Here is a 19,973-nt window from a genome sequence, read left to right as displayed (position 1 = left end):
GTCCAACTTTCAATTGAGAACATATATCTGGTTTTCAATTCCCGAGTTACTTCACTTAGAATAATGGCCTCCAGTTCCATTCAATTTGCTGCAAAAGACAATGTTTCACTCTTTTTTACAGCTGAGTAGTATCCCATGGAGTGTGTGTGTCTGTGTGTATTCATACATACATATATACAGACATGTATATGTATATATGTGTGTATATATGTGTGTATTTGTACATATGTACATATAAAAAAATATATAATGTATCACATTTCTCTACCCATTCATTGGTGGGCACTTAGGTTGAAGAGTCTGCATTTTTTAAGACCGTCCCCTCTTAATAAGCTGGGTTATTAAGTAATCTTGCAACACACTGTTATCAGCTAAAGCTCAAATTTGGCTTGGCAACCACACTTCAGCTTTGACACAGTCTTTAGAGGAATTCCTGAAATTAGTTTCCAAAACTATAAATTTGCTGAGGCTATTTGGCTGTTTAACTATTGCTTCTTTTTATGCAGTGATTTAGCAACAGGTAATGTAACAATGTGGCAGGAAATCCTCACTACCCTGAGGGTTTTATATTAGAGAGAAAAATATCTTTTGAAATCCAAACAATCTTTTCCAATATAATCGTCTATGAAATGTTAAATGAAAATCAAATTAGCAAACTAAGGTTAAATTCAATTGTATACGAGGCAGTTGTAATATCATCAAATTGGTATAATTTAATTATAACTTATACTCTATAAAACACCTGGAAAAGCCAATCACTATTTAATAAAATATTAACTTATTTAAATTATTAACATTAATGAATGATGGATTTAAGTGATTTAAAAGCAAACACTTATTACTCACAATCTGCCTTTGGATAAATTCACATGCAAAACCTGAGTCAAGATTCAGTTTACGGAATGCCAACTCCAGCAAAAAATTGCACCCAAGGGGATTCAGGCGATCGAGGTGTTTTATGAGCATACACAAAAGAAGTGATACACGTTTTTGTCTCCAATTAAGATGAAGGGAATTTTCTTCTTTGACCACAGTGTTTCACACAAGGTAAGCTTTTCATTTGATCTGACCAGATCTTCTCAGTTCCCAGCTTTAGTTTGTATTGCCTATTTGTTTAAGGCAAGTCACAGACATTCATTTTACAGCCCACAGTTCAAAGGTTCCCCTTCGAAAAGCTTCCTAATCTCTTTCTCTCTTTTCTGGGCCTTGGTTTGTTTTCTTGCTCCTTTTAGGTTAACGGTTTCCCAGCATTTAAGATTTTATCTTTTTTTGGTTTCACATTAATAAAGGTTTAATGATAATCTGTTTGCCTCAGCCTGAAGGCTTAGCAAAACTGAAACAAACGAAAAGGGATTCTTATCTTACTTAATGGTTTTTTGCTTGAGCAAAAATTATCCCTTCAGAAATTCTGCTTCTACAAAAGTATTTCTTTAGAAGGTGCCAAACGAAGAACTTTCACGTCTTTTACCCTGAAGAAGGCCTCCTAAGAAAAAGCAAATCATTACAAGAATCTGAGTTTTTTTAATTTTTATTTTTTCCTCTTTTTGGAAGGTCTGGCTGGTGGAGGGAGGTCCCCATTTTTCTTTATAGGATAGGAAAAACTTTCCTCCCGTCTTTGGTTCTTACGTAATTAAGGAATAGAACTGTTTCTGATTTCTAGTCCATTCCCTTTCACTCGAGTTGTATTATTTTCTTGTTTGTGTAAAAAAAACTTCTGATTTCACATCTGCCAACTACCCTCATTCTCATCAAAACTTCAGCTGAAAAACCTTTCTTTCACAAAGCTTTACTCTTAGAGAGGCCTAGCTGAAATTCCTTCCATCCTTTTGTTTTAATTAAAAGCATCTTTCCTGTAGGCAGTTCCACTGTAAAAAATCATATAAAAGTAGATAAAAAGCAATACGGTGAAAGTAGAAACAAACGGGAGGGAAAATGAAAGGGGGAGAAATGGTGACGTGTTTTGGAATCTGTAACTGTAAGCTCATGGTGGGTGGATACTCATACATTAAGTAACTAGTTTGGCTTTTATTTTTAAGGTCACTTCTCAAATCTTTATTCACACTCCTTTCTTCTAAAATTGACAGAAGTACAGAAGGCAACATCACACAGTAAAACTAACCAGAAAACGTCCATCTGGCATGCCTTTTAGGAATCCAGCCCACTAATATTTGCTAAGGGTTTCATGACTCAACCCTCCAAGATGCTGCACAAGGAAGAATTTCCACATTTTGCAGAACTGCCAAATCTCATTCACTGGAGCAAAGGCTCCTCATTTGGGGCTCATTTTTAGACAGTTGTTTATTTGTTTATATACTGTTAAAATCTCCCTCAGCGGATGGAGTTTGTCATGCATTTCTAAATAGTGCGTAAACATATTCTTCCACCCCCTCCCGGCAGGACACGCTTCAGCGTTTTGGCCACTGAGCCTAGTTGAATTTCTCTCTCCTTCCTTCCTCCTCCCCTCTTCCCACGCAGCCTAGTTTTATTCTTCCTTCCTTGGTTTTATTTCTTCCTCTTCCTCCCTCTTTTTCTTTCTTCCCTACCTTCAGCCACATCTTTCAGCCTCATTTGTTCCTTGGAGGTTTTATTCTCCCCTCTTCCTCTATTCTTTCCTCCTTCCCTCTTCTTCCCTCCCTCGCTTCAGCTACTTAGCCCCATTTGTTCCTTCCAGGCTCCACTTTCTTCTCTTCCATTGGTAATTTGTCTAGAATGTACTCCACTTGAAAAAAGAAAAATCTTGCTTTATGTTTGTATCTTCTTCCCTTCAAAATTGTTCGTCTAAGTTCTTTATTGTCTCCTCCCTCCTATTTCAAAATAACAATTAACATTTAGCGAGTGCTAAGTGCGGGCAGGATGCCAAGCTCTCTCGCCCTCTCTCTCTTGAGGGAGGTACCTTTATTATCCTGTTTCATGGATGAAAAACAAAAGCACGTTCTTCAATTGTAACTTGCATAAGTCACGAAGCTATAACCAGGAATTTGGCTCTGCAAGCATGCACTTTAAGAATTCTTTTAAAAGTTTTATTAGATTCAAAGACTATGTATAAAATATATACACCTTATACACGAAACATATCTTTTGATGGGGCACCACGGCGGCAAGTTTCCAGTTTTGCCCATTAAAAAAATAAAAAAAATTCCTTCCCAATTTTTGAGGCTTCTGCCATTGAACACGGCTGCTCCTGGCCCCTCTTCCCACTTGGCTCGGCAAGCGCGTCTTTTATTATGACTCAGCCCAGCCCGTTCCTTGCCAAGCTGCTGACGCTCCCGGCGGAGAGGACGGGGCCGTCGCTCGGAGGCGAGGGTTCGCGCCGCGGCTCGCGCCCGCTTCTCCCGCTTTACGGCTGCTGAAAATCCGGCCCGGCCCGGCAGCCGTACCGCAGACGAGCCCGCGCCTGTGCCCGCGCCGCTCAGGTAATCGGAGTCCTACTCTTTTCAAAGTTTTGCCAAAACAAGCTCCGCGCTCTGAGGCGGCGCGGCCTCGGCCGAGCTGTTCGTGTCTCCTTGCTCCCCACGCTTACCCAGACTGGCGCGACTGCGCCGTTGGCCGCACCCCTGCGCGGGGCCCGGGGCGCCGACCCGTCGTGAAGTACCGGGGCCGGAGGGCGACCGGCAGGCGGCGGGTTCTGAGCGACTCCGCGGGGTGGCGCGCGGGGCACCTGGCTCCGGCAGTCCGCGGGCCGCGCTGGCCAAAGGAGCTCGCTCCCCGCTCCAAGGCCCCCGCCCACCTCCCGAAGGCGCTCGTCTTAGGAGAGGAGCGTAGCAGCTCCGGAATGCCCGCTTCTGATACGTTCACACACGTATGCAGTGCACGCCGGCTAGCGGAGCGCAGGTAAAGAGCGGCGCCGCGTACGCGCGCGTTCCAGATGGCGCGCAGCACAATTCCGCCCCAGAGCTTGGAATGCCGCTCCAGAGGATGCGCAGGATGGTTCTCTCAAGGAAGTTTATGAGAAGCCATAGAAAGAGCAGCCTGGGATCAGAGCTTGCGTTGCTGGTTCTACCGTAGCGTCTGGCTTACTACCACATTTGCCCTACAGTTGCATTGCTTCATAGCTCGTCCTCCCTATTTTCCCCCACATTATTTGCTGCTTTTTTTTTTTTTTTTTCATTTTTCCTTTGTATTGCGCCTCTTGGTGCCTTGTGTTCTTTCCCCTTCCCTTTTAGAATAGCAATAGAATAACATACAGTAGCCTTTACATTTCAACCTATGGTCCTTAAGCTGTCTTTACTTACTAGGGCTTGCATCTTGAGGAGTGTAAAGGATTAATTGTGGATTAAGCTGCTGTACTGAAAGTTGTGCTGCAGTTATCCCTGCAGAACAGAGAAGATAGACTTTTTTTTTTTAAACCACTCTAGAACGTTAAGATAATGGTGTTGCTTCTGTTGAAGGAATATAGCTTGAGAAACATTAAAAATTATGTCATAGGATCCTGTAGTATTCGCCCCAGTGAGTTTGATTTGATAACGGTTCTTTGTTATCTGTGAGTTAGATTCTGTGCCAACTGGTGACAGGTTAAGAGAGGAGAGATTCCGTTCCTACCCTCAGGAGAAGGGACCATGGTGAGCACTGGTGTAATGCTACAAAGTGCTCTGGGAGAATGAGGGAGGAAAAACTTAAAAGGAAGAGTTGGGTTTTAAATTGTATTTTTGGTATTTAGGTAGGATTTTCACCATTTCTTCCCACACCTCAATAATTCTTAATGAAAATGGGAATTATTTCAACAATACTTTTCACCTTTAACTTTTTAGAGATTTTTTTTTCTCCTTTATAATCGGCAGTAATGTCTGATCTCAAGACTTATGGAAAGTGTAAAAGTAACACCTCTTAATAAGAATGATGTAATGCATTCCTAATACCACACAGAGTATTAAAGACTTTTAATGTAGGACGACTAACAAGAATGAAATGTAATTTATTAATTGGTTACATAAAGCATTGTCATATTTATGTAGAGCACTCAATACTTATTAGTCAACAATTGTTTATTGATTGCTTCCTATGTGCCAAGTAGTGTTCTTGACACTGGAATAAAGCAAAGAAGAAACCTGCCTTCTTGGAATATACATTCTAGTGGAGGGAGACAGTATTAGTACTTAAGAAAAATATAAGGTGAAACCATAATAAGTGCTATGGAGTTATTACATAAAGCAAGAAAGAGAGTGTGTGTGTTTAGTAATTTAAAATAGGATTTTAACGGAAGTCCTCTGGAGAAGGTGACATTTCAGTAGACTTGAAGCAGTTGAGGGAGTGAGCCATGTGATATTTGGGGCAAGAGCTTTCCAGGCACAGAGAAATATCAAGTGCAGAGGCCGGACATATTGCTGTGTTCAAGGATCAGCAAAGAAGCTTGTGTAGCTGATGTGGAATGGAGGATAGAGGAGAAGTAGGATATGGGATTTTAAATGTCATAGGGGCCGGATAGTACTACATGGTCTGCTAAGCTATTGTAATGATAACCTTTACTTGAAGCCATTTGGATGCCATTGGAGCCTTTTGACTAGAGGAATGACGTGATCTAATACATCTGTTTGACACCATTACTCTGCCTACCGTGTTGAGAACAGACTGAAGAAAGCAAGGATAGAAGCAGGGATAACAGGCTATTATAATTCATGTGACAGATCTTGGTGGCTTACACTAGGATGATAGCAGTGGAGGTGGTGAGTAGTTCAGATTCTGTATATATATTTTGAGGTGTATTCCTCAGGGTTAGCTGAGAGATAGGATATGAAATGTGAGAGCAAAAGAAATTAAGGAGAATGTAATTGCCTAAGCAACTGAAAAGATTAACTGAGATTAGAAGGAATAGGAAGAAGATGTGGTAATTAGGATTAAGAATCTGGATTTGGATATTTTAGGTGTTAGATGGGTTTTAGATATTCAAATGGAAATGTCAAGCAGGCAGTTAGTTGGAAGACCAAGCTAATGGCATACACTTAGGACTCTTCACCATATAGCGGGTTGTAAAAGCAAAGCGATTGAATGAACTCATCAGAAGTGTGTGAGTTTAGAATATTGAAGATGACCAAGGACCAGACTTTACGTCATAAAATCTGGTATATAATGGTGTATGTCAGCATTATGAGATGAGGAGAAACCAGAAAAGGAGTCTGAAAAACAGCTGCATTCCAGGTAAAAGGGAAAGCAGGAGATTATGGAATCCTGGAAATGTTTCAAGAAGTAGAGGGCTGGTCACCTGTTTTAAAGATGAGGATTGAGAATTAGCAAAGGAAATCATTTGATGACCATGATGTTGGCAGTTTTCATGGAGGAAGTAGACATAAAAGCTTGTTTGTAATGTGTTTGACAGAGTAGAAGGAGAGACACTGAAGAAGGTGATGGTATACATCTCTTGAATATTTTTATTGAAAAGGGAGGGAGGAAATGGAGTGTTAGTTGCAGGACCAGATGATGTAAAGAGAGTTTTTAAAGTGTATGAAACAGTGGAATGTTGTGATACTAATGAGAAAGAGCCAATAGAGAGGAAAAAATTGATGATGCATGGCACAGAGGGGAGTAGTGTTCATGAGGAGATGAGAAAGGATACATGTATATAACAAGAGAGGCTGTCTGTTGCTAAAATTTACCTAGAAATAATGAGAGAAGGAAAAGTGTGTGGGCCCAGATGGAGGTGGGGAATGTGAATGTTCTGTTTGAATCCCTGCTCTTTTCTCATTGTTTATGAGAGCCAGTTGTGGTACATGAGAAATTTGTAGGAATCATTACCATTTTTCCCATTTGGTCAGGATTATTTGATGAAAGAATACTTTGAGATTCTGAGAATTGCTTGAAACAGAAAACTTTGTGCATTGTTGAGGACAGAAAGGGGGGATTTCTACCTTGAGCTTTGCCTAGGAGAAGACTTAAAGAGAAAGTTGAGATTACAAGATAAAAGGGGAAAAGGAGGAAATAAGGTAAACTAAATCATATGATGAAACCTGAGAAGGGATCTGATGAGGAAGTTAGCAACATTGAATCTCACCTCCTGTGGAGCAGATAGCTACGGTAAAGTTCTAAGAACATTACCCTTATTATCAAACAAACCCTTTTCTGTTTAAGTACCAAGTGTGATCAAATGGGAGAACAGCGTTATCACCAGTGGTCAGCCTGATTATAGAAAGGTGGTGTTAAATCTTGGAAGATTATGTTAGCTAGGATTAGATTTCAGATTGGATTTTGAAAATGTAAAAAATGATGATTGACAACAAATATCATTTGAAAATGATATGAAAAAGACTGGATTGGCAACAAATAGGTTGTAGATGTATGGTGCGATTTTGACAACATTACTCATAGATATTGAGCAATTTGACAAGATGAAGAGAATTGTTAGAGTTGGAAATGGAACCTTGTTTGAGGTGTTTTTTTTTTTTTTTTCAGTTATTTAGGTACCATTTGTTTCTTGAATTCTTACTATAAAACAGGGTTCTGCATAAAGTCTTCGCAGGGGATGGTGATAACCGCTATGTAAATGACATGATCTCTGCCCTCAATTTACCATTTTTAGTAGAGTGAAGAGAAGGGAATATATGTAAATATTGCAATACAATTGATAAATGCCTTATGAAGAGTACTGAATGCTTTTAGGTTGTTACGTTTTCAAACATTTTTATTTTATTATGGAAATTATCAGACATACAAAGGTAGAATAGTATAATGAACCCCAGTATACTGAGGAGTACGTCTCGTTAGTGTATTTCATGATTGGTACAAAAGATTAGGAGTTAGGGGCTTAGAATTGTAGTCCCAGTTATGTTCCCAGGTAGTTTTGTGCCCATGTCTTTCCTGGCCTTCAGTTTTTTACTGAAAAATGAGGAGGTAGCTCAAGATCATTTTTAAGGCTTCCTACAGTTCAAAATATTATGATTGTGTAGTTTTTTTTACATGGTACGTTCAAAGAAATAGATGAGAGAGTTATATAGAACTAAGTTTGTTAAGGGAAAAATTAAGCTCCCCTTCCACCTCTCTTTCTACACACGTATATAACTATTAGATGTCATCAGCATGCACATGGGATGTAACTATAAAATTAATGTGATTTACTTTTATGTGTAATTTATTAAAATCTATAGTGATATTTAGTATGTACGTAGTAAAATATATGATCTTATGTTTGTTTTCTATTTGTGTAACAGAGTAGATATTTTTTCCCTTTGAGCCAAAAAACATTCAATTGTATGAGAAGTGAGTCTTGATGAAGTCCTTGACCTCTCTGATCTGCTCTGACCTGCATTGTGTCTCATTTTTTGTTTGTTTTACCAAACAAAATTTGATTCATTGCTTAATTTGTTTGCCAGTTAAAACAAACAGTATTCCTGAAATCAGGGTTTTCTGTTTTGCACTGTTGCATGGGATATTGATGTCAGACAAAATTGTAATTTAATTGTTTTGACATTTTGATCTGAGCAGTTCAGATAAGAAAGGTGATTTATCTTGCCTAGAAACCTCATGTTTGAGCTCAGCATGAGTTTTCCCTAACTGCTTGTTTATAAATGTGGTTTCTAAAAAATTAGACTTTCATCATATTGGGAATTTATGCTCTGGGTATTAATTACCAAGGTACAATTTGATAGGAATATACTAGAGATATTTTAATTTTTAGATGGTCAGTCATGAAAAACTTTACAAGTGCTATGAATCCTTTAAAACAGAGTGAAAATTTCATACTTTCAAACTTATTTTCATTGTATTTAATATCACATGTGAAATTTTAAAGTAGTATACAAATAGCTTTTTGCTTGTTTACAATCTTGGTATATAAAATTACTCATGAACTTCTTTAGTTTTAGGATTTTATTATATTGGTCAAACCTTATACTTTGCATAGTCTGTGCTTTTGTACTCCTGTGCGTCAAGTAAAACTATCATTGGGGATAAAGTCACTTCAAATAATGCATCCCTAAGTGATCATACTATCGCTTTAAATTGTGTGTGTGTGTGTGTGTGTGTGTGTGTATTTTCATTTTAGTTTAATATGATACTCAGTAATTTGACAGTTTCTTGGGGCATCCAGTTCTAACAAGCCCTGTATCCTAGTCTCCACCTGGGAGCAGGGGCCGTTCATGTTTTTGGAATCAAACCTGTAACCTATTTCCTGCATGGTTGTAGAACTTTCACAGTACTCAAACCAAAGTGAACATCATCTGGGGCACTGTAACACTTTTTTGAAATGCTGGTTGTAGAAGCCAGCTTGAAATTTTTGATCACCTTCAGGTGATAAAAGCCTTTTTTCCTGTCTTCTTGCATGGAGAGATCTGATGAAAAGATGAAGATAGGAACAGCCTTAAGAAACCTTGTGGTTCTGGACCCCTTTTTTGTATTTCATTTTCCTCGAGTTCTGGAAAACTTTAAAAATAAGAACAAGGTATTTTCAAGTAAAATGACTACTAATTATGCAGGAAACCTACTCTTGTCTTTATATGTGTGTGAAAATACTGTGTTACTGGCACTTGTTGAGATAAGACAGAATGTGAGAGATCTTAGAGAGGCTCTTTTTACAGGAGTTACATAACTCCTACATCAGCCTTTTTGTAGTATGTCATAGTTTGAATATAGAGTGCCAGCAGTCATCTGTCTTCCAAGAATGTTTTCAAAGAGGCCCTAGTCTCTAGGGAATTAGTGGCTCCCTCAGAATAGGCCAGTCTGAATGATTTGTAAATTAACACTCAGGAGCTGGAAAACAAGATGATGCTTCTCTAACTGGGGTACTCTGAGCTATGTTAGAGGGCTCCAAGTCATAGATAAATATGGCCATCTTTTTTTGTAAAATTTATTGCTATATTTTGGAGAAAGCAGTTAAATAATTTAACTGGTAAATTAAATGTTCAGAACCACTATTGAATGTGAATATGACATCCAGTGCAAAATACATGATTTTAAAAATCAAAGTAGTTTCTTACTTGTAGTAGGTTTCCATAGACTATATTTTCTGACCCCAGGAAAGGATATAGATTGGCATAAAGGTAGATAGTTTGTTAAACTTAACATTAATCAAAATACTGATTATTGCTTTTATCTATCTGCTTTGGTTTAGTTTGCTTTCCTGGTGTTTACCCACACTGATCTTTTACATTTCTGGGAAAAGTTTCCCTCTTTATTTTCTTCTGGCATTGAGATATGATTTCTGTGAGGAGCTCCATTTCCCTCTTCTCATTTTTTTGCTTTTTATTTTGAAATTATTGACCTACAGGAATTTGCCAGAATGGTATGAAAAGGCACTGTCTTACACTTTAACCAGTTTCCCCTACTGGCTACATCTTCCTAACTATAGTACAATATAAAAACCAGGAAATTGACATTGATACAACGTATGTGTATAGTTCTGTGTCATTTCATCTCATATGTAGATGCATGCAATCATCACCATAATCAAGATATAAAGCTATTTCATCACCACAAATATCCCTCTTACAGTACTCTCCAAAAGAGGGACTGAATCAGAGGTGTTTACTTTAGCAAAGGAATTTTGCACTTTCTTCTAAGTTTTTTAGTTTTTATGCAAATGATAGATCTTTTTGTATTTTGAATCATGAAAGAGAAAGATGAAATACTGTATTATCTTCAAAATGGAGGAGAATGTTACCAAAATGCCGGGGATTCAGTCTAGATTCTATTGCTCACTGCACAGAAAGCCAATCAATGAGATAAGTATTGCCAGAGAAGAAGGCTTTAATCAGGTGCTGCACCTGAGGAGATGGGATATCAGTATCAAATATCTTCCCTGACTAAAATAGCAGAAAAGAAGTATAACTATGTGTGGGAAAACAGGAATTAGGCAGGAGTAAGGAAGAGAAGTTGGTCAACAGGAAGCAGGTAGTCCGTTCAGGCAATCATGATGAGTGAGAGGTCTGGCGTCTTATTGTCCGGATGTAGTGATGTGGTAAGTTTTGGTTTTTCTTGCTACTGTCTGGGAAGCCTGAGGGTTGGTTTCCTGAGAAACGAACTCAGATAAGGCATTTAACTTTCTCAAGTTTTAAGATGGGGTGGATCAATATCTATGTTAATTCAAAGAAACCATAAACATCAGTTCTATAGGAAAATTGGACTGGTTTCAAGAGCTTAAATAGTTGTTATAACAGATACTGTCATCTGTGAAATAAGTTCTTGAAGGCTCAGTTTCAAATTATCAAGAACTTTGATAATTCGAAGGTTAGACATTGATGTGCTTGAAGAATAAATAGGACCAGTTGATATGATGCAGTCTTATCCATCTGTGTGACCAATCTTTGTGTATGTGCTGGAATTAGCCAAATAAAACTTTAACAAGAAAATGGTGGAGCAAATAGAGAGGTCTTGTTGAACTTCCTAAGTACCCACACAGTTTTCTGGCTTCTTGTGAAAGCTAGAATTGGAGGAAGAAAAAACAAAAAACATTTCAGCATTAACAAAAGCACTATTAATGATATTGTGCCACATTTAATTTTATAGTTGTTAATGTCTTTAACACCTACATTAAGATCATTTATTTTATTTAACCAATATTACATGAAGATAATTATTAGTAGTGTCTGAGAAAAATTCTTGATAGATTTTTCTCAGAAATATTTCCAGACAATTTGATCCAAGATTTTAGTCCCATATGTTACATAGACAGTATAAATGTATTGTCAAAGTAAAGTTTACATGTATCTTAGTTTTAATAGTTTACAAGATATTTCTAGTTTATTTGAAAATTTATGATTTATGTATATATGAAATAGGTATCTTCTGTCTTTTTATTTTTGCTGTACAGCAATGCATTAAAGTCTGTTTGGAAGTTTGGAGATAATGTTGAAATTTTATACTCAAATAGTCATAGCCACTTTTTCATTAGTCCTTCTCTATTCTTTTTAGGTTACCTGAACAAAGCGAAGAATTCCTACCTCTCTTTTTAGTTTTTTTCCGTTATCTAAATGTTCCACATGATATTGTTATTGTAATGATATTTAAACATTAATTCCAGATCATTGTCATCTTCATTATATATGTCTTACCAATTTTTGAAAGTTAAAGCATATATATACACACACACATATATATACACACACACATATATATAATTGCTTTCATTTACTATACTCATTTTGAGTTGAGTACATAGGAAGGGCAAGGCAGAGAGTGAGTGTTTTTATGTTTTCAGATTTAGTTGGTCCCGCCACTTGAAAAAAATGTGAATTTGTTACCAAAACAGCAAGGGTTTGGTCTAGGTCCTGCTGCTTGCCACATAGAAAGCCAATCACTGAGACAATGAGTATTGTCAGCAGAAAGCCTTTAATTAGGTGCTGCACCTGAGGATATAGAAGATCAGTCTTAAATCCTTCTGTCTGACTAACTGAAACTAGGGGTTTATATAGCAGAGAAGAAATGTAACCATGTGTGGGAAAATAGGAATTAAGGAGGTGTAAGGAAGAGGAGTTGGTTCATAGGAAGCAGGTGGTTGCCTAGGCAATTATTGTAGGTGAGTGGTCTGACATCTCATTGTCCAGATACAGTGATCTGGTAAGTTTCAGATTCTTGGTACTCTTCGGAAGGCTTGATGGTTGGTTTCCTGAGAAAGGAACTCAGATAGAACAAATGTAATTTTCTCAAGTTTCAAGACTGAGAGAGTCCGGGCGTGGTGGCTCACGCCTGTAATCCCAGCACTTTAGGAGGCTGAGGTGGGTGGATCATGAGATCAGGAGTTCAAGACCAGCCTGGCCAACATGGTGAAACCCCGTCTCTGCTATAACTACAAAAATTAGCCAGGTGTGGTGGCAGGTGCCTTATTCCCAGCTACTTTGGAGCCTGAGGCAGGAGAATCACTTGAACCTGGGCAGCAGAGGTTGTAGTGAGCTGAGATTGTGCCACTGCACTCTAGCCTGGGCAACAGAATGAGACTCTGTCTCAAATTAAAAAAAAAAAAAAAAAAAAAAAAAAAAAAAAGGAAAAGACTGGGAGGGTCAATTTTTATGTTTTAACATGCAGAAACTATAAACATCAGTTCCATGAGACCGGTTTTAAATGTTTTTCCAAAATTTTAAATTTTACTTAGAATGAAAAAGTAAATTTATTTTAATAGTTATTAATCTTGGACATTTTTAAGAGTAACACAAAAACTTCAATTGTGTTTGTACGGAAAGGGTTGCCTTTTACTTTCAATGAGGATAACATGGTATGATGACATATGTCCCTGTCCTCTGTCTGAACGTCAATTTGGGGTATGTCTGTGGATCCTGTAAGTACTGAGGGTTTAATTTATTGCTAATATTAGAGACAATGACGGTGATATTCAGGTGACTTACCATTACCAATTCTTTCCTGGAATGGAGAACTTTCCTCTTGATTTCATTGCTGCCTGATTTATATCTTTTAAAAAGGCAGCTGTTCTTTTATTTGCTCAGTATCAAATATAAAAATCAGATTGTATGGTTTCTCATATAATTGTTATCAAGAATTCAATTTTAAAGCAAGGAGAAAACTACATAATAGAAACTTGATATGTTTGTATTATAATCTAGGCATTTTCTTAGCATGTATCCAATTTGAACAGCTCTAAGCATTTTTATAATAAAAACACCCATCACATTGTGTTCAGGACAAAATAATTACAAAACCTGTAAATTAAAAAAGGATTTGCCATTATACTAGTCTATATCTCTGATTATTTAAAGACATTGCTCTTACTCATGTGCCTTCTTTTGGTTTACATACTTTTTGGAGGTACTGAAAAAGAATCCTTTACACATTTTACATTCTCTTATATCTTATAAGATAGCTCTTGTATCAGTAGTGAACTGAGCACAATCTCAGCTCACTACTGATATAAAGACAAAAATCACATCAAAATCAATAAAACATTGTTAATTAATGTAGTGCTAAGGATAGTGGGAGGAACTTTTTTTTTTTTTTAAGAGACAGAATCTGAGTCTGTCACCCAAGCTGGAGTGAATTGGTACGATCTTGGCTCACTGCAACCTCCGACTCCCGGGTTCAAATGATTCTCATGCCTCAGCCTCCCGAGTAGCTGGGATTACAAGTATGTGCCACCATGCCTGGCTAATTTTTTTTTTTTTTTTTTTTTTTTTAAATACTAGAGATGGGGTTTGCTACATTGGTCAGGCTGGTCTCGAACTCCTGGCCTCGCGTGATCTGCCTACCTTGGCCTCCCAAAGTACTGGAATTATAGGCATGAGCCACCAGGCCCAGCTGATAGTGGGAATATTAAAGAAGACGGACAGACACCTGTCACTTTGGTGTCTGTGTTTTAGTAGCTTTCTTTTAAGCAGTTGTAAACTGTTCTAGGGCATCTGCTTTATCTTTGTCTTGCACTTCATCTCTTCCTTGACCCACTTGTTAAATGTATGACCACCTTTAAGAATTTTAATTTTATGTGCTGCCTCCACCACTGCTGTGAACGCCCACACAGAGGCAGGCACCTACCCACCCTGGCACCTGCTAGCACCCTGCTGCACCCAACAAGTGTGCACCCTGCTGCATTGCTGCTGCTTCTGGTATGTGTGAATAAGGACAGATCTTGTTGCCATCACCTTACAAAATGCTTTATCTGGCACCACCCATCGGTGTGTAGTGACCAGTGGTCTAAGAGCACCTTAGCCCCACCCCCTGCCAGCGTGGTGGGTTCCTAATTTCGAGGAGCCAGAGAACAAAATTGGGGCCCGATACAAGTTCCCCAGAGTTAGAACACACAGTCCAGGAATTGAGAGCTGAGTCTCAGCCCCCTAAAATCCTCCAGAAGCCAAACCAGTCGACTGAATCCACCTTATTCCACAGTCAAACCCTCAAGCTCATCAAATAGCATAAAAGAAAAAACAAAAAATTCAAAGGACAACAACTTTAAAAATCGAAGGAACACCAACCCACAAAGATGAGAAAGAACCAGTGCAAGAATTCCTACAACTCAAAACGCTAGAGTATCTTCTTTTCTCCAGATGACCAGACTAGCTCTCCAGCAAGGGTACTGAACTGGGGCTGAGATGAGTGACGTGGCAGAAATAGAATTCAGGCTATGAATAGGAGTGAAGATTATTGAGATATAGGAGTATGTTGAAACCTAATCCAAGAAAACTAATAATCACAATAAAATAATACAGGGACTGACAGACAAAATAGCCAGTATTGAAAAGAACATAACTGACCTGATATAGCTGAACAACACATTATAAGAATTTAGTAATGCAATCACAAGTATTAATAGCATAATTGAAAGCTGAGGAAAGAGGCTCAGAGCTTGAAGACTGGCTTCCTGAAATAAGATAGTCAAATAAGAATAGATTAAAAAGAATGAAAAAGAACAACAACAAAAAACCCTCTGAGAAATATGGGATTACATAAAGAGACCAAATCTACAACTTATTGCTGTCCTTGAAAGAGATGGGGAGTATGGAAGCAACTTGGAAATCATATTTCAGGATATCCTCCATGAGAGCTTCTTCAGCCTAGGTAGAGAGACCAACATTCAAATTCAGGAAATGCGGAGAACCCAGTAAGATACTTCACAAGAAGATCATCCCCAAAGCACTTGATAATCAGATTCTCCAATGTCAAAATGAAAGAAAAAATGTTAATGGCAGCTGGAGAGAAAGGTCAGGTCACCCAAAGGGAAGCCCATTGACTAACAGTGGACATTTCTGTAGAAACCCCACAAGCCATGAGTTGTTGGGGGCCAATATTTAACATTCTTAAAAGAAATTCCAACGAAGAATTTCATGTCATACCAAACTAAGCTGCATAAGCAAAGGAGAAATAAGATCCTTTTCATAGAAGCAAATGCCGAGGGCATTCATTATTGTCAGACCTGCCTTACAAGAAACTCTTAAAGGAAGCACTACATGCGGAACGGAAAGACCATTATCAGCCACTACAAAAACACACTTAAGGACACAAACCAATGACACTGTAAAACAACCACACAAACAAGTCTGCATGATAACCAGCTAACACCATGATGACAGGATCACATTACTTATATCAATACTAACCTTGAATGTAAGTGAACTAAATGCCTCAATTAAAAGGCACAGAGTTGCAAGCTGGATAAAGACCCAATTATATGCTGTCTTTAGAAGACCCATCTCAAATGCAGTGACACCCACAGGCTTAAAATAAAGGGATGGAGGGAAATCTTCAAGCAAATGAAAACCAGAAAGCAGGGGTTGTCATACTAATATTAGACAAAAGACTATAAGCCAACAAAGATCAAAAAAGACAAAGAAGGGCATTACATAATGATAAAGGGTTCAATTCAACAAGAAGATCTAACTTTTCTAAATATATATACACTCAACACAAGAGTACCCAGATTCATAAAGGAAATTCTTAGAGACCTTCAGAGACTTAGACTCCCACACAATAATAAGGGGAGACGTCAACATCTCACTCACAGTATTATACGGATCATCGAGGGTGAAAATTAATGATATTCAGGACCTAAACTCAGCACTGGATCAAATGGACCTGGTAGACATCTATAGAACTCTCCACGCTAGAACAACAGAATATACATTCTTCTCATCACCACATGGCACATACTCTAAAGTCGACCACATAATCAGCCCCAAAACACTACTCAGCAAATGCAAAAGCAGTGAAATCATAACAACCACTCTCTCAGACCACAGCAGCAGAAAATTAGAAACCATTAAGAAATTTGCTCAAAACCATACTCTTTCATGGAAATTGAATAACTGCTCCTGAATGACTTTTGTGTCAATAATGAAATTAAGGCAGAAATCAGATTCTTTGAAACTAATGAGAACAAAGATACATACCAAAATCTCTGGGACACAGTTAAAGCAATGTCAAGAGGGAAATGTATAGTATTAAACACTCACATTAAAAAATTGGAAAGATCTCAATTTAGCAACTAACAGAACTGGAGAACCAAGAGCAAACCATCCCCAATGCTAGCAGAAGATAAGAAATAACCAAAATCAGAGCTGAACTGAAGGAGATTGTGACACAGAAAAGCACTCAAAAGATCAATGAATCCAGGAGTTTGTTTTTTTTGTTTTTTTTTTTTGAAAAAAAAAAATTACTAAAATAGGCCCCTAACTGTACTAATGAGAGAGAAGATACAAATGAAGACTATTTAGAAATGACAGAGGGGATATTACCACTGATCCCACAGAAATACAAATAACCATCAGAGAATATTTTGAACACCTCTGTGCATACAAACTAAAATATCTAGAAGAAATTGATAAATTCCTGGATACATACACCCTCCCAAGACTACCAGAAAGAAATTGAATCCCTGAACAGAACAATAACAAACTCTGAAATTGAATCAGTGATAAATAGCCTACCAAACAAACAAAAATCCCAGAACAGACAGATTCACAGCTGAATTTTACCAGATGTACAAAGAAGAGCTGGTAACATTCCTACTGAGACTCTTCCAAAAAATTGAAAAGGAGGCACTCCTCCCTAACTCATTCCATGAGACCAGCATCATCCTGATACCAAAACTTGGCAGAGACACACACACAAAAGAAGCCTTTAAGCCAGCATCCTTGATGCACATCAGTGCAAAAATCCTCAGCAAAATACTCACAAACTGAATATAGCAGTACATCAAAAACATATCCAGCATGATCAAGTAGGCATTATCTCTGGGGTGCAAAGTTGGTTCAACATACAGAAATCAGTGTGATTCATCACATAAACAGAACTAAAGACAAAACCATATGATCATCTCAATAGATACAGAAAAGGCTTTTGATAAAATTCAACACCCCTTCATGTTAAAAATTTTCTATAAACTAGGTATTGAAGGAACATATATCAAAATAAAAGCCATCTATGAGAAACCCACAGTCAACATCATACTGAATGAGCAAAAGCAGGAAGCATTCCCCTTGAAAACCAAGATAAGGCAAGGATGTTCTCTCTCACCACTCCTATTCAACATAGTATTGGAAGTCCTGGCCAGAGCAGTCAGGCAAGAGAGAAAGAAAGGGCATCCAAATAGGGATCACACTATTCCTGTGTGCAGACAACATTATTCAATATGTAGAAAACCCCATAGTCCCAGCCCAAAAGCTCCTTAAGCTGTGGAACAACTTCAGTGAAGTCTCGGAACACAAAGTCAGTGTACAAAAACTACTAGCATTCCTGTACGCCAACAACTGTCAAGCCAAGAGGCAAATCAGGAACACAATACCATTCACAATTGCCACAAAAAGGATAAAATACTTAGGAATACAGCTAACCAAGAAGGTGAAAGATCTCTGTCATGAGAACTACAAAACACGGCTCAGAGAAATCAGAGATAACACAAGCAATAGAAGAACATTCCATGCTTATGGATAGGAAGAATCAATATTGTTAAAAATGATCATACTGCCCAAAGCAATTTATAGATTGAAAGCTATTTCTATCAAACTACCAATGACATTCTTCACACAACTAGAAAACTATTTTAAAATTCCTATGTATCCAAAAAAGAGACTCAATAGCCAAAACAATCCTAAGCCAAAAAATAAAAAATAAAAAAAATAAAAATCAGGAAGCGTATCACTCTACCTGACTTCACACTATACCACAGGATAGCAGTAACCAAAACAGCATGATACTGGTACCAACCCAGACACATATACTGATGGAACAAAATAGCCCAGAAATAAGGCCACATACCTACAATCACCTGATCTTCAGCAAACCTGACAAACACACACAATGGGGAAAGGACTCCCTATTCATTTGGGAAAGGTGCTGGGTTAACTGACTAGCCATATACATAAGATTGAAACTGTACGCCTCACTTATACCATATATAAAAAAAAATCAACTCAAGATAGATCAAAGACTTAAATGTAAAACCCAAAACTATAAAAACGCTGGAAGACAACCTAGGCAATACCATTCTGGACACAGGAATGGGCGAAGATTTCAAGATGAAAACAACAAAATCAATTGTAGCAAAAGCAAAAAGTGACAAAAGAGAACTAATTAAAGAGCTTCTATACAGCAAAAGAAACTATCAACAGAGTAAACAGACAACCTATAAAATGGAAGAAAATGTTTGCAAACTGTGCATCAGACACAGGACTAATATCCAGCATTTACAGGGAACTTAAATTTACAAGAAAAAATAATCCTATTATAATGTGGGCAGAGGACATAAACACTTTTCAAAAGATAACATACATATGGTCAATAAGAATGTGAAAAAAAGCTCAATATCTCTGGTCATTAGAGAAATGCAAATAAAAACCACAATGAGATACCATCTCATACCAGTCAAAATGGCTATTACTAAAAAGTCAAAAAGTAACAGGTGCTAGTGAAGTTGTGGAGGCAAAGGAACACTGTTGGTGGGAGTGTAAATTAGTTTAACCATTGTAGAAAACAGTGTGGTGATTCCTCAAAGACTTAAAAACAGAAGTACTATTCAATCCAGCAATCCCATTACTGTTTATGTACCCAAAGTAATAGACATCATTCTATAATAAAGACACATGCATGTATCCATTGCAGCACTATTTACAATAGTAAAGACATGGAATTAACCTAAATGCCCATTACTGGTGGAGTGGATAAAGAAAATGTGGTACATACCATGGAATACAATGCAGGCATACAGCCATAAAAAGAATGAGATCGTCAGGGTGCGGTGGCTCATGCCTGTAATCCCAGCACTTTGGGAGGCCAAGGTGGGCAGAGCATGAGGTCAGGAGTTTGAGACCAGCCTGGCTAATGTGGTGAAACCCCATCTCTGCTAAAGATACAAAAAATTAACGGGGCGTGGTGGCATGCACCTGTGATCTCAGCTACTCAGGAGATGGAGGCAGGAGAATTGCTTGAATCCGGGAGGCGGAGGTTACAGTAAGCTGAGATCACATCATTGTATTCCAGCCTGGGTAACAACGTGAAACTCCATCCAAAAAAAAAAAAAAAAAAGAAGAAATCATGTCTTTTGCAGGAACAGAGAGGCCTTTATCTTTAGCAAACTAAGAGAGGAACAGAAAACCAAGTACCACACATTCTGACTTATA

At 37.9% G+C, this 19,973-nt stretch overlaps 1 protein-coding gene across 1 annotated transcript in view; it reads left to right on the top strand.

Moving 5' to 3' along the window:
- The window catches only part of LOC140713568 (uncharacterized), a 364,738-nt gene that overhangs the window by 19,931 nt on the left and 324,834 nt on the right, over positions 1-19,973 (top strand). Inside the window, exon 3 of the mRNA XM_073023825.1 lies at positions 3,234-3,831. Within this exon, the coding sequence (XP_072879926.1) occupies positions 3,234-3,831 (598 nt within the window). The remainder of the gene's footprint in view (positions 1-3,233; positions 3,832-19,973) is intronic.

Source organism: Chlorocebus sabaeus, chromosome 15, assembly GCF_047675955.1.
Source record: "Chlorocebus sabaeus isolate Y175 chromosome 15, mChlSab1.0.hap1, whole genome shotgun sequence".
Lineage (NCBI taxonomy): Eukaryota > Metazoa > Chordata > Mammalia > Primates > Cercopithecidae > Chlorocebus > Chlorocebus sabaeus.
Note: the sequence above shows the minus strand (reverse complement) of the source record. Positions and strands in the feature narration are given on the sequence as shown.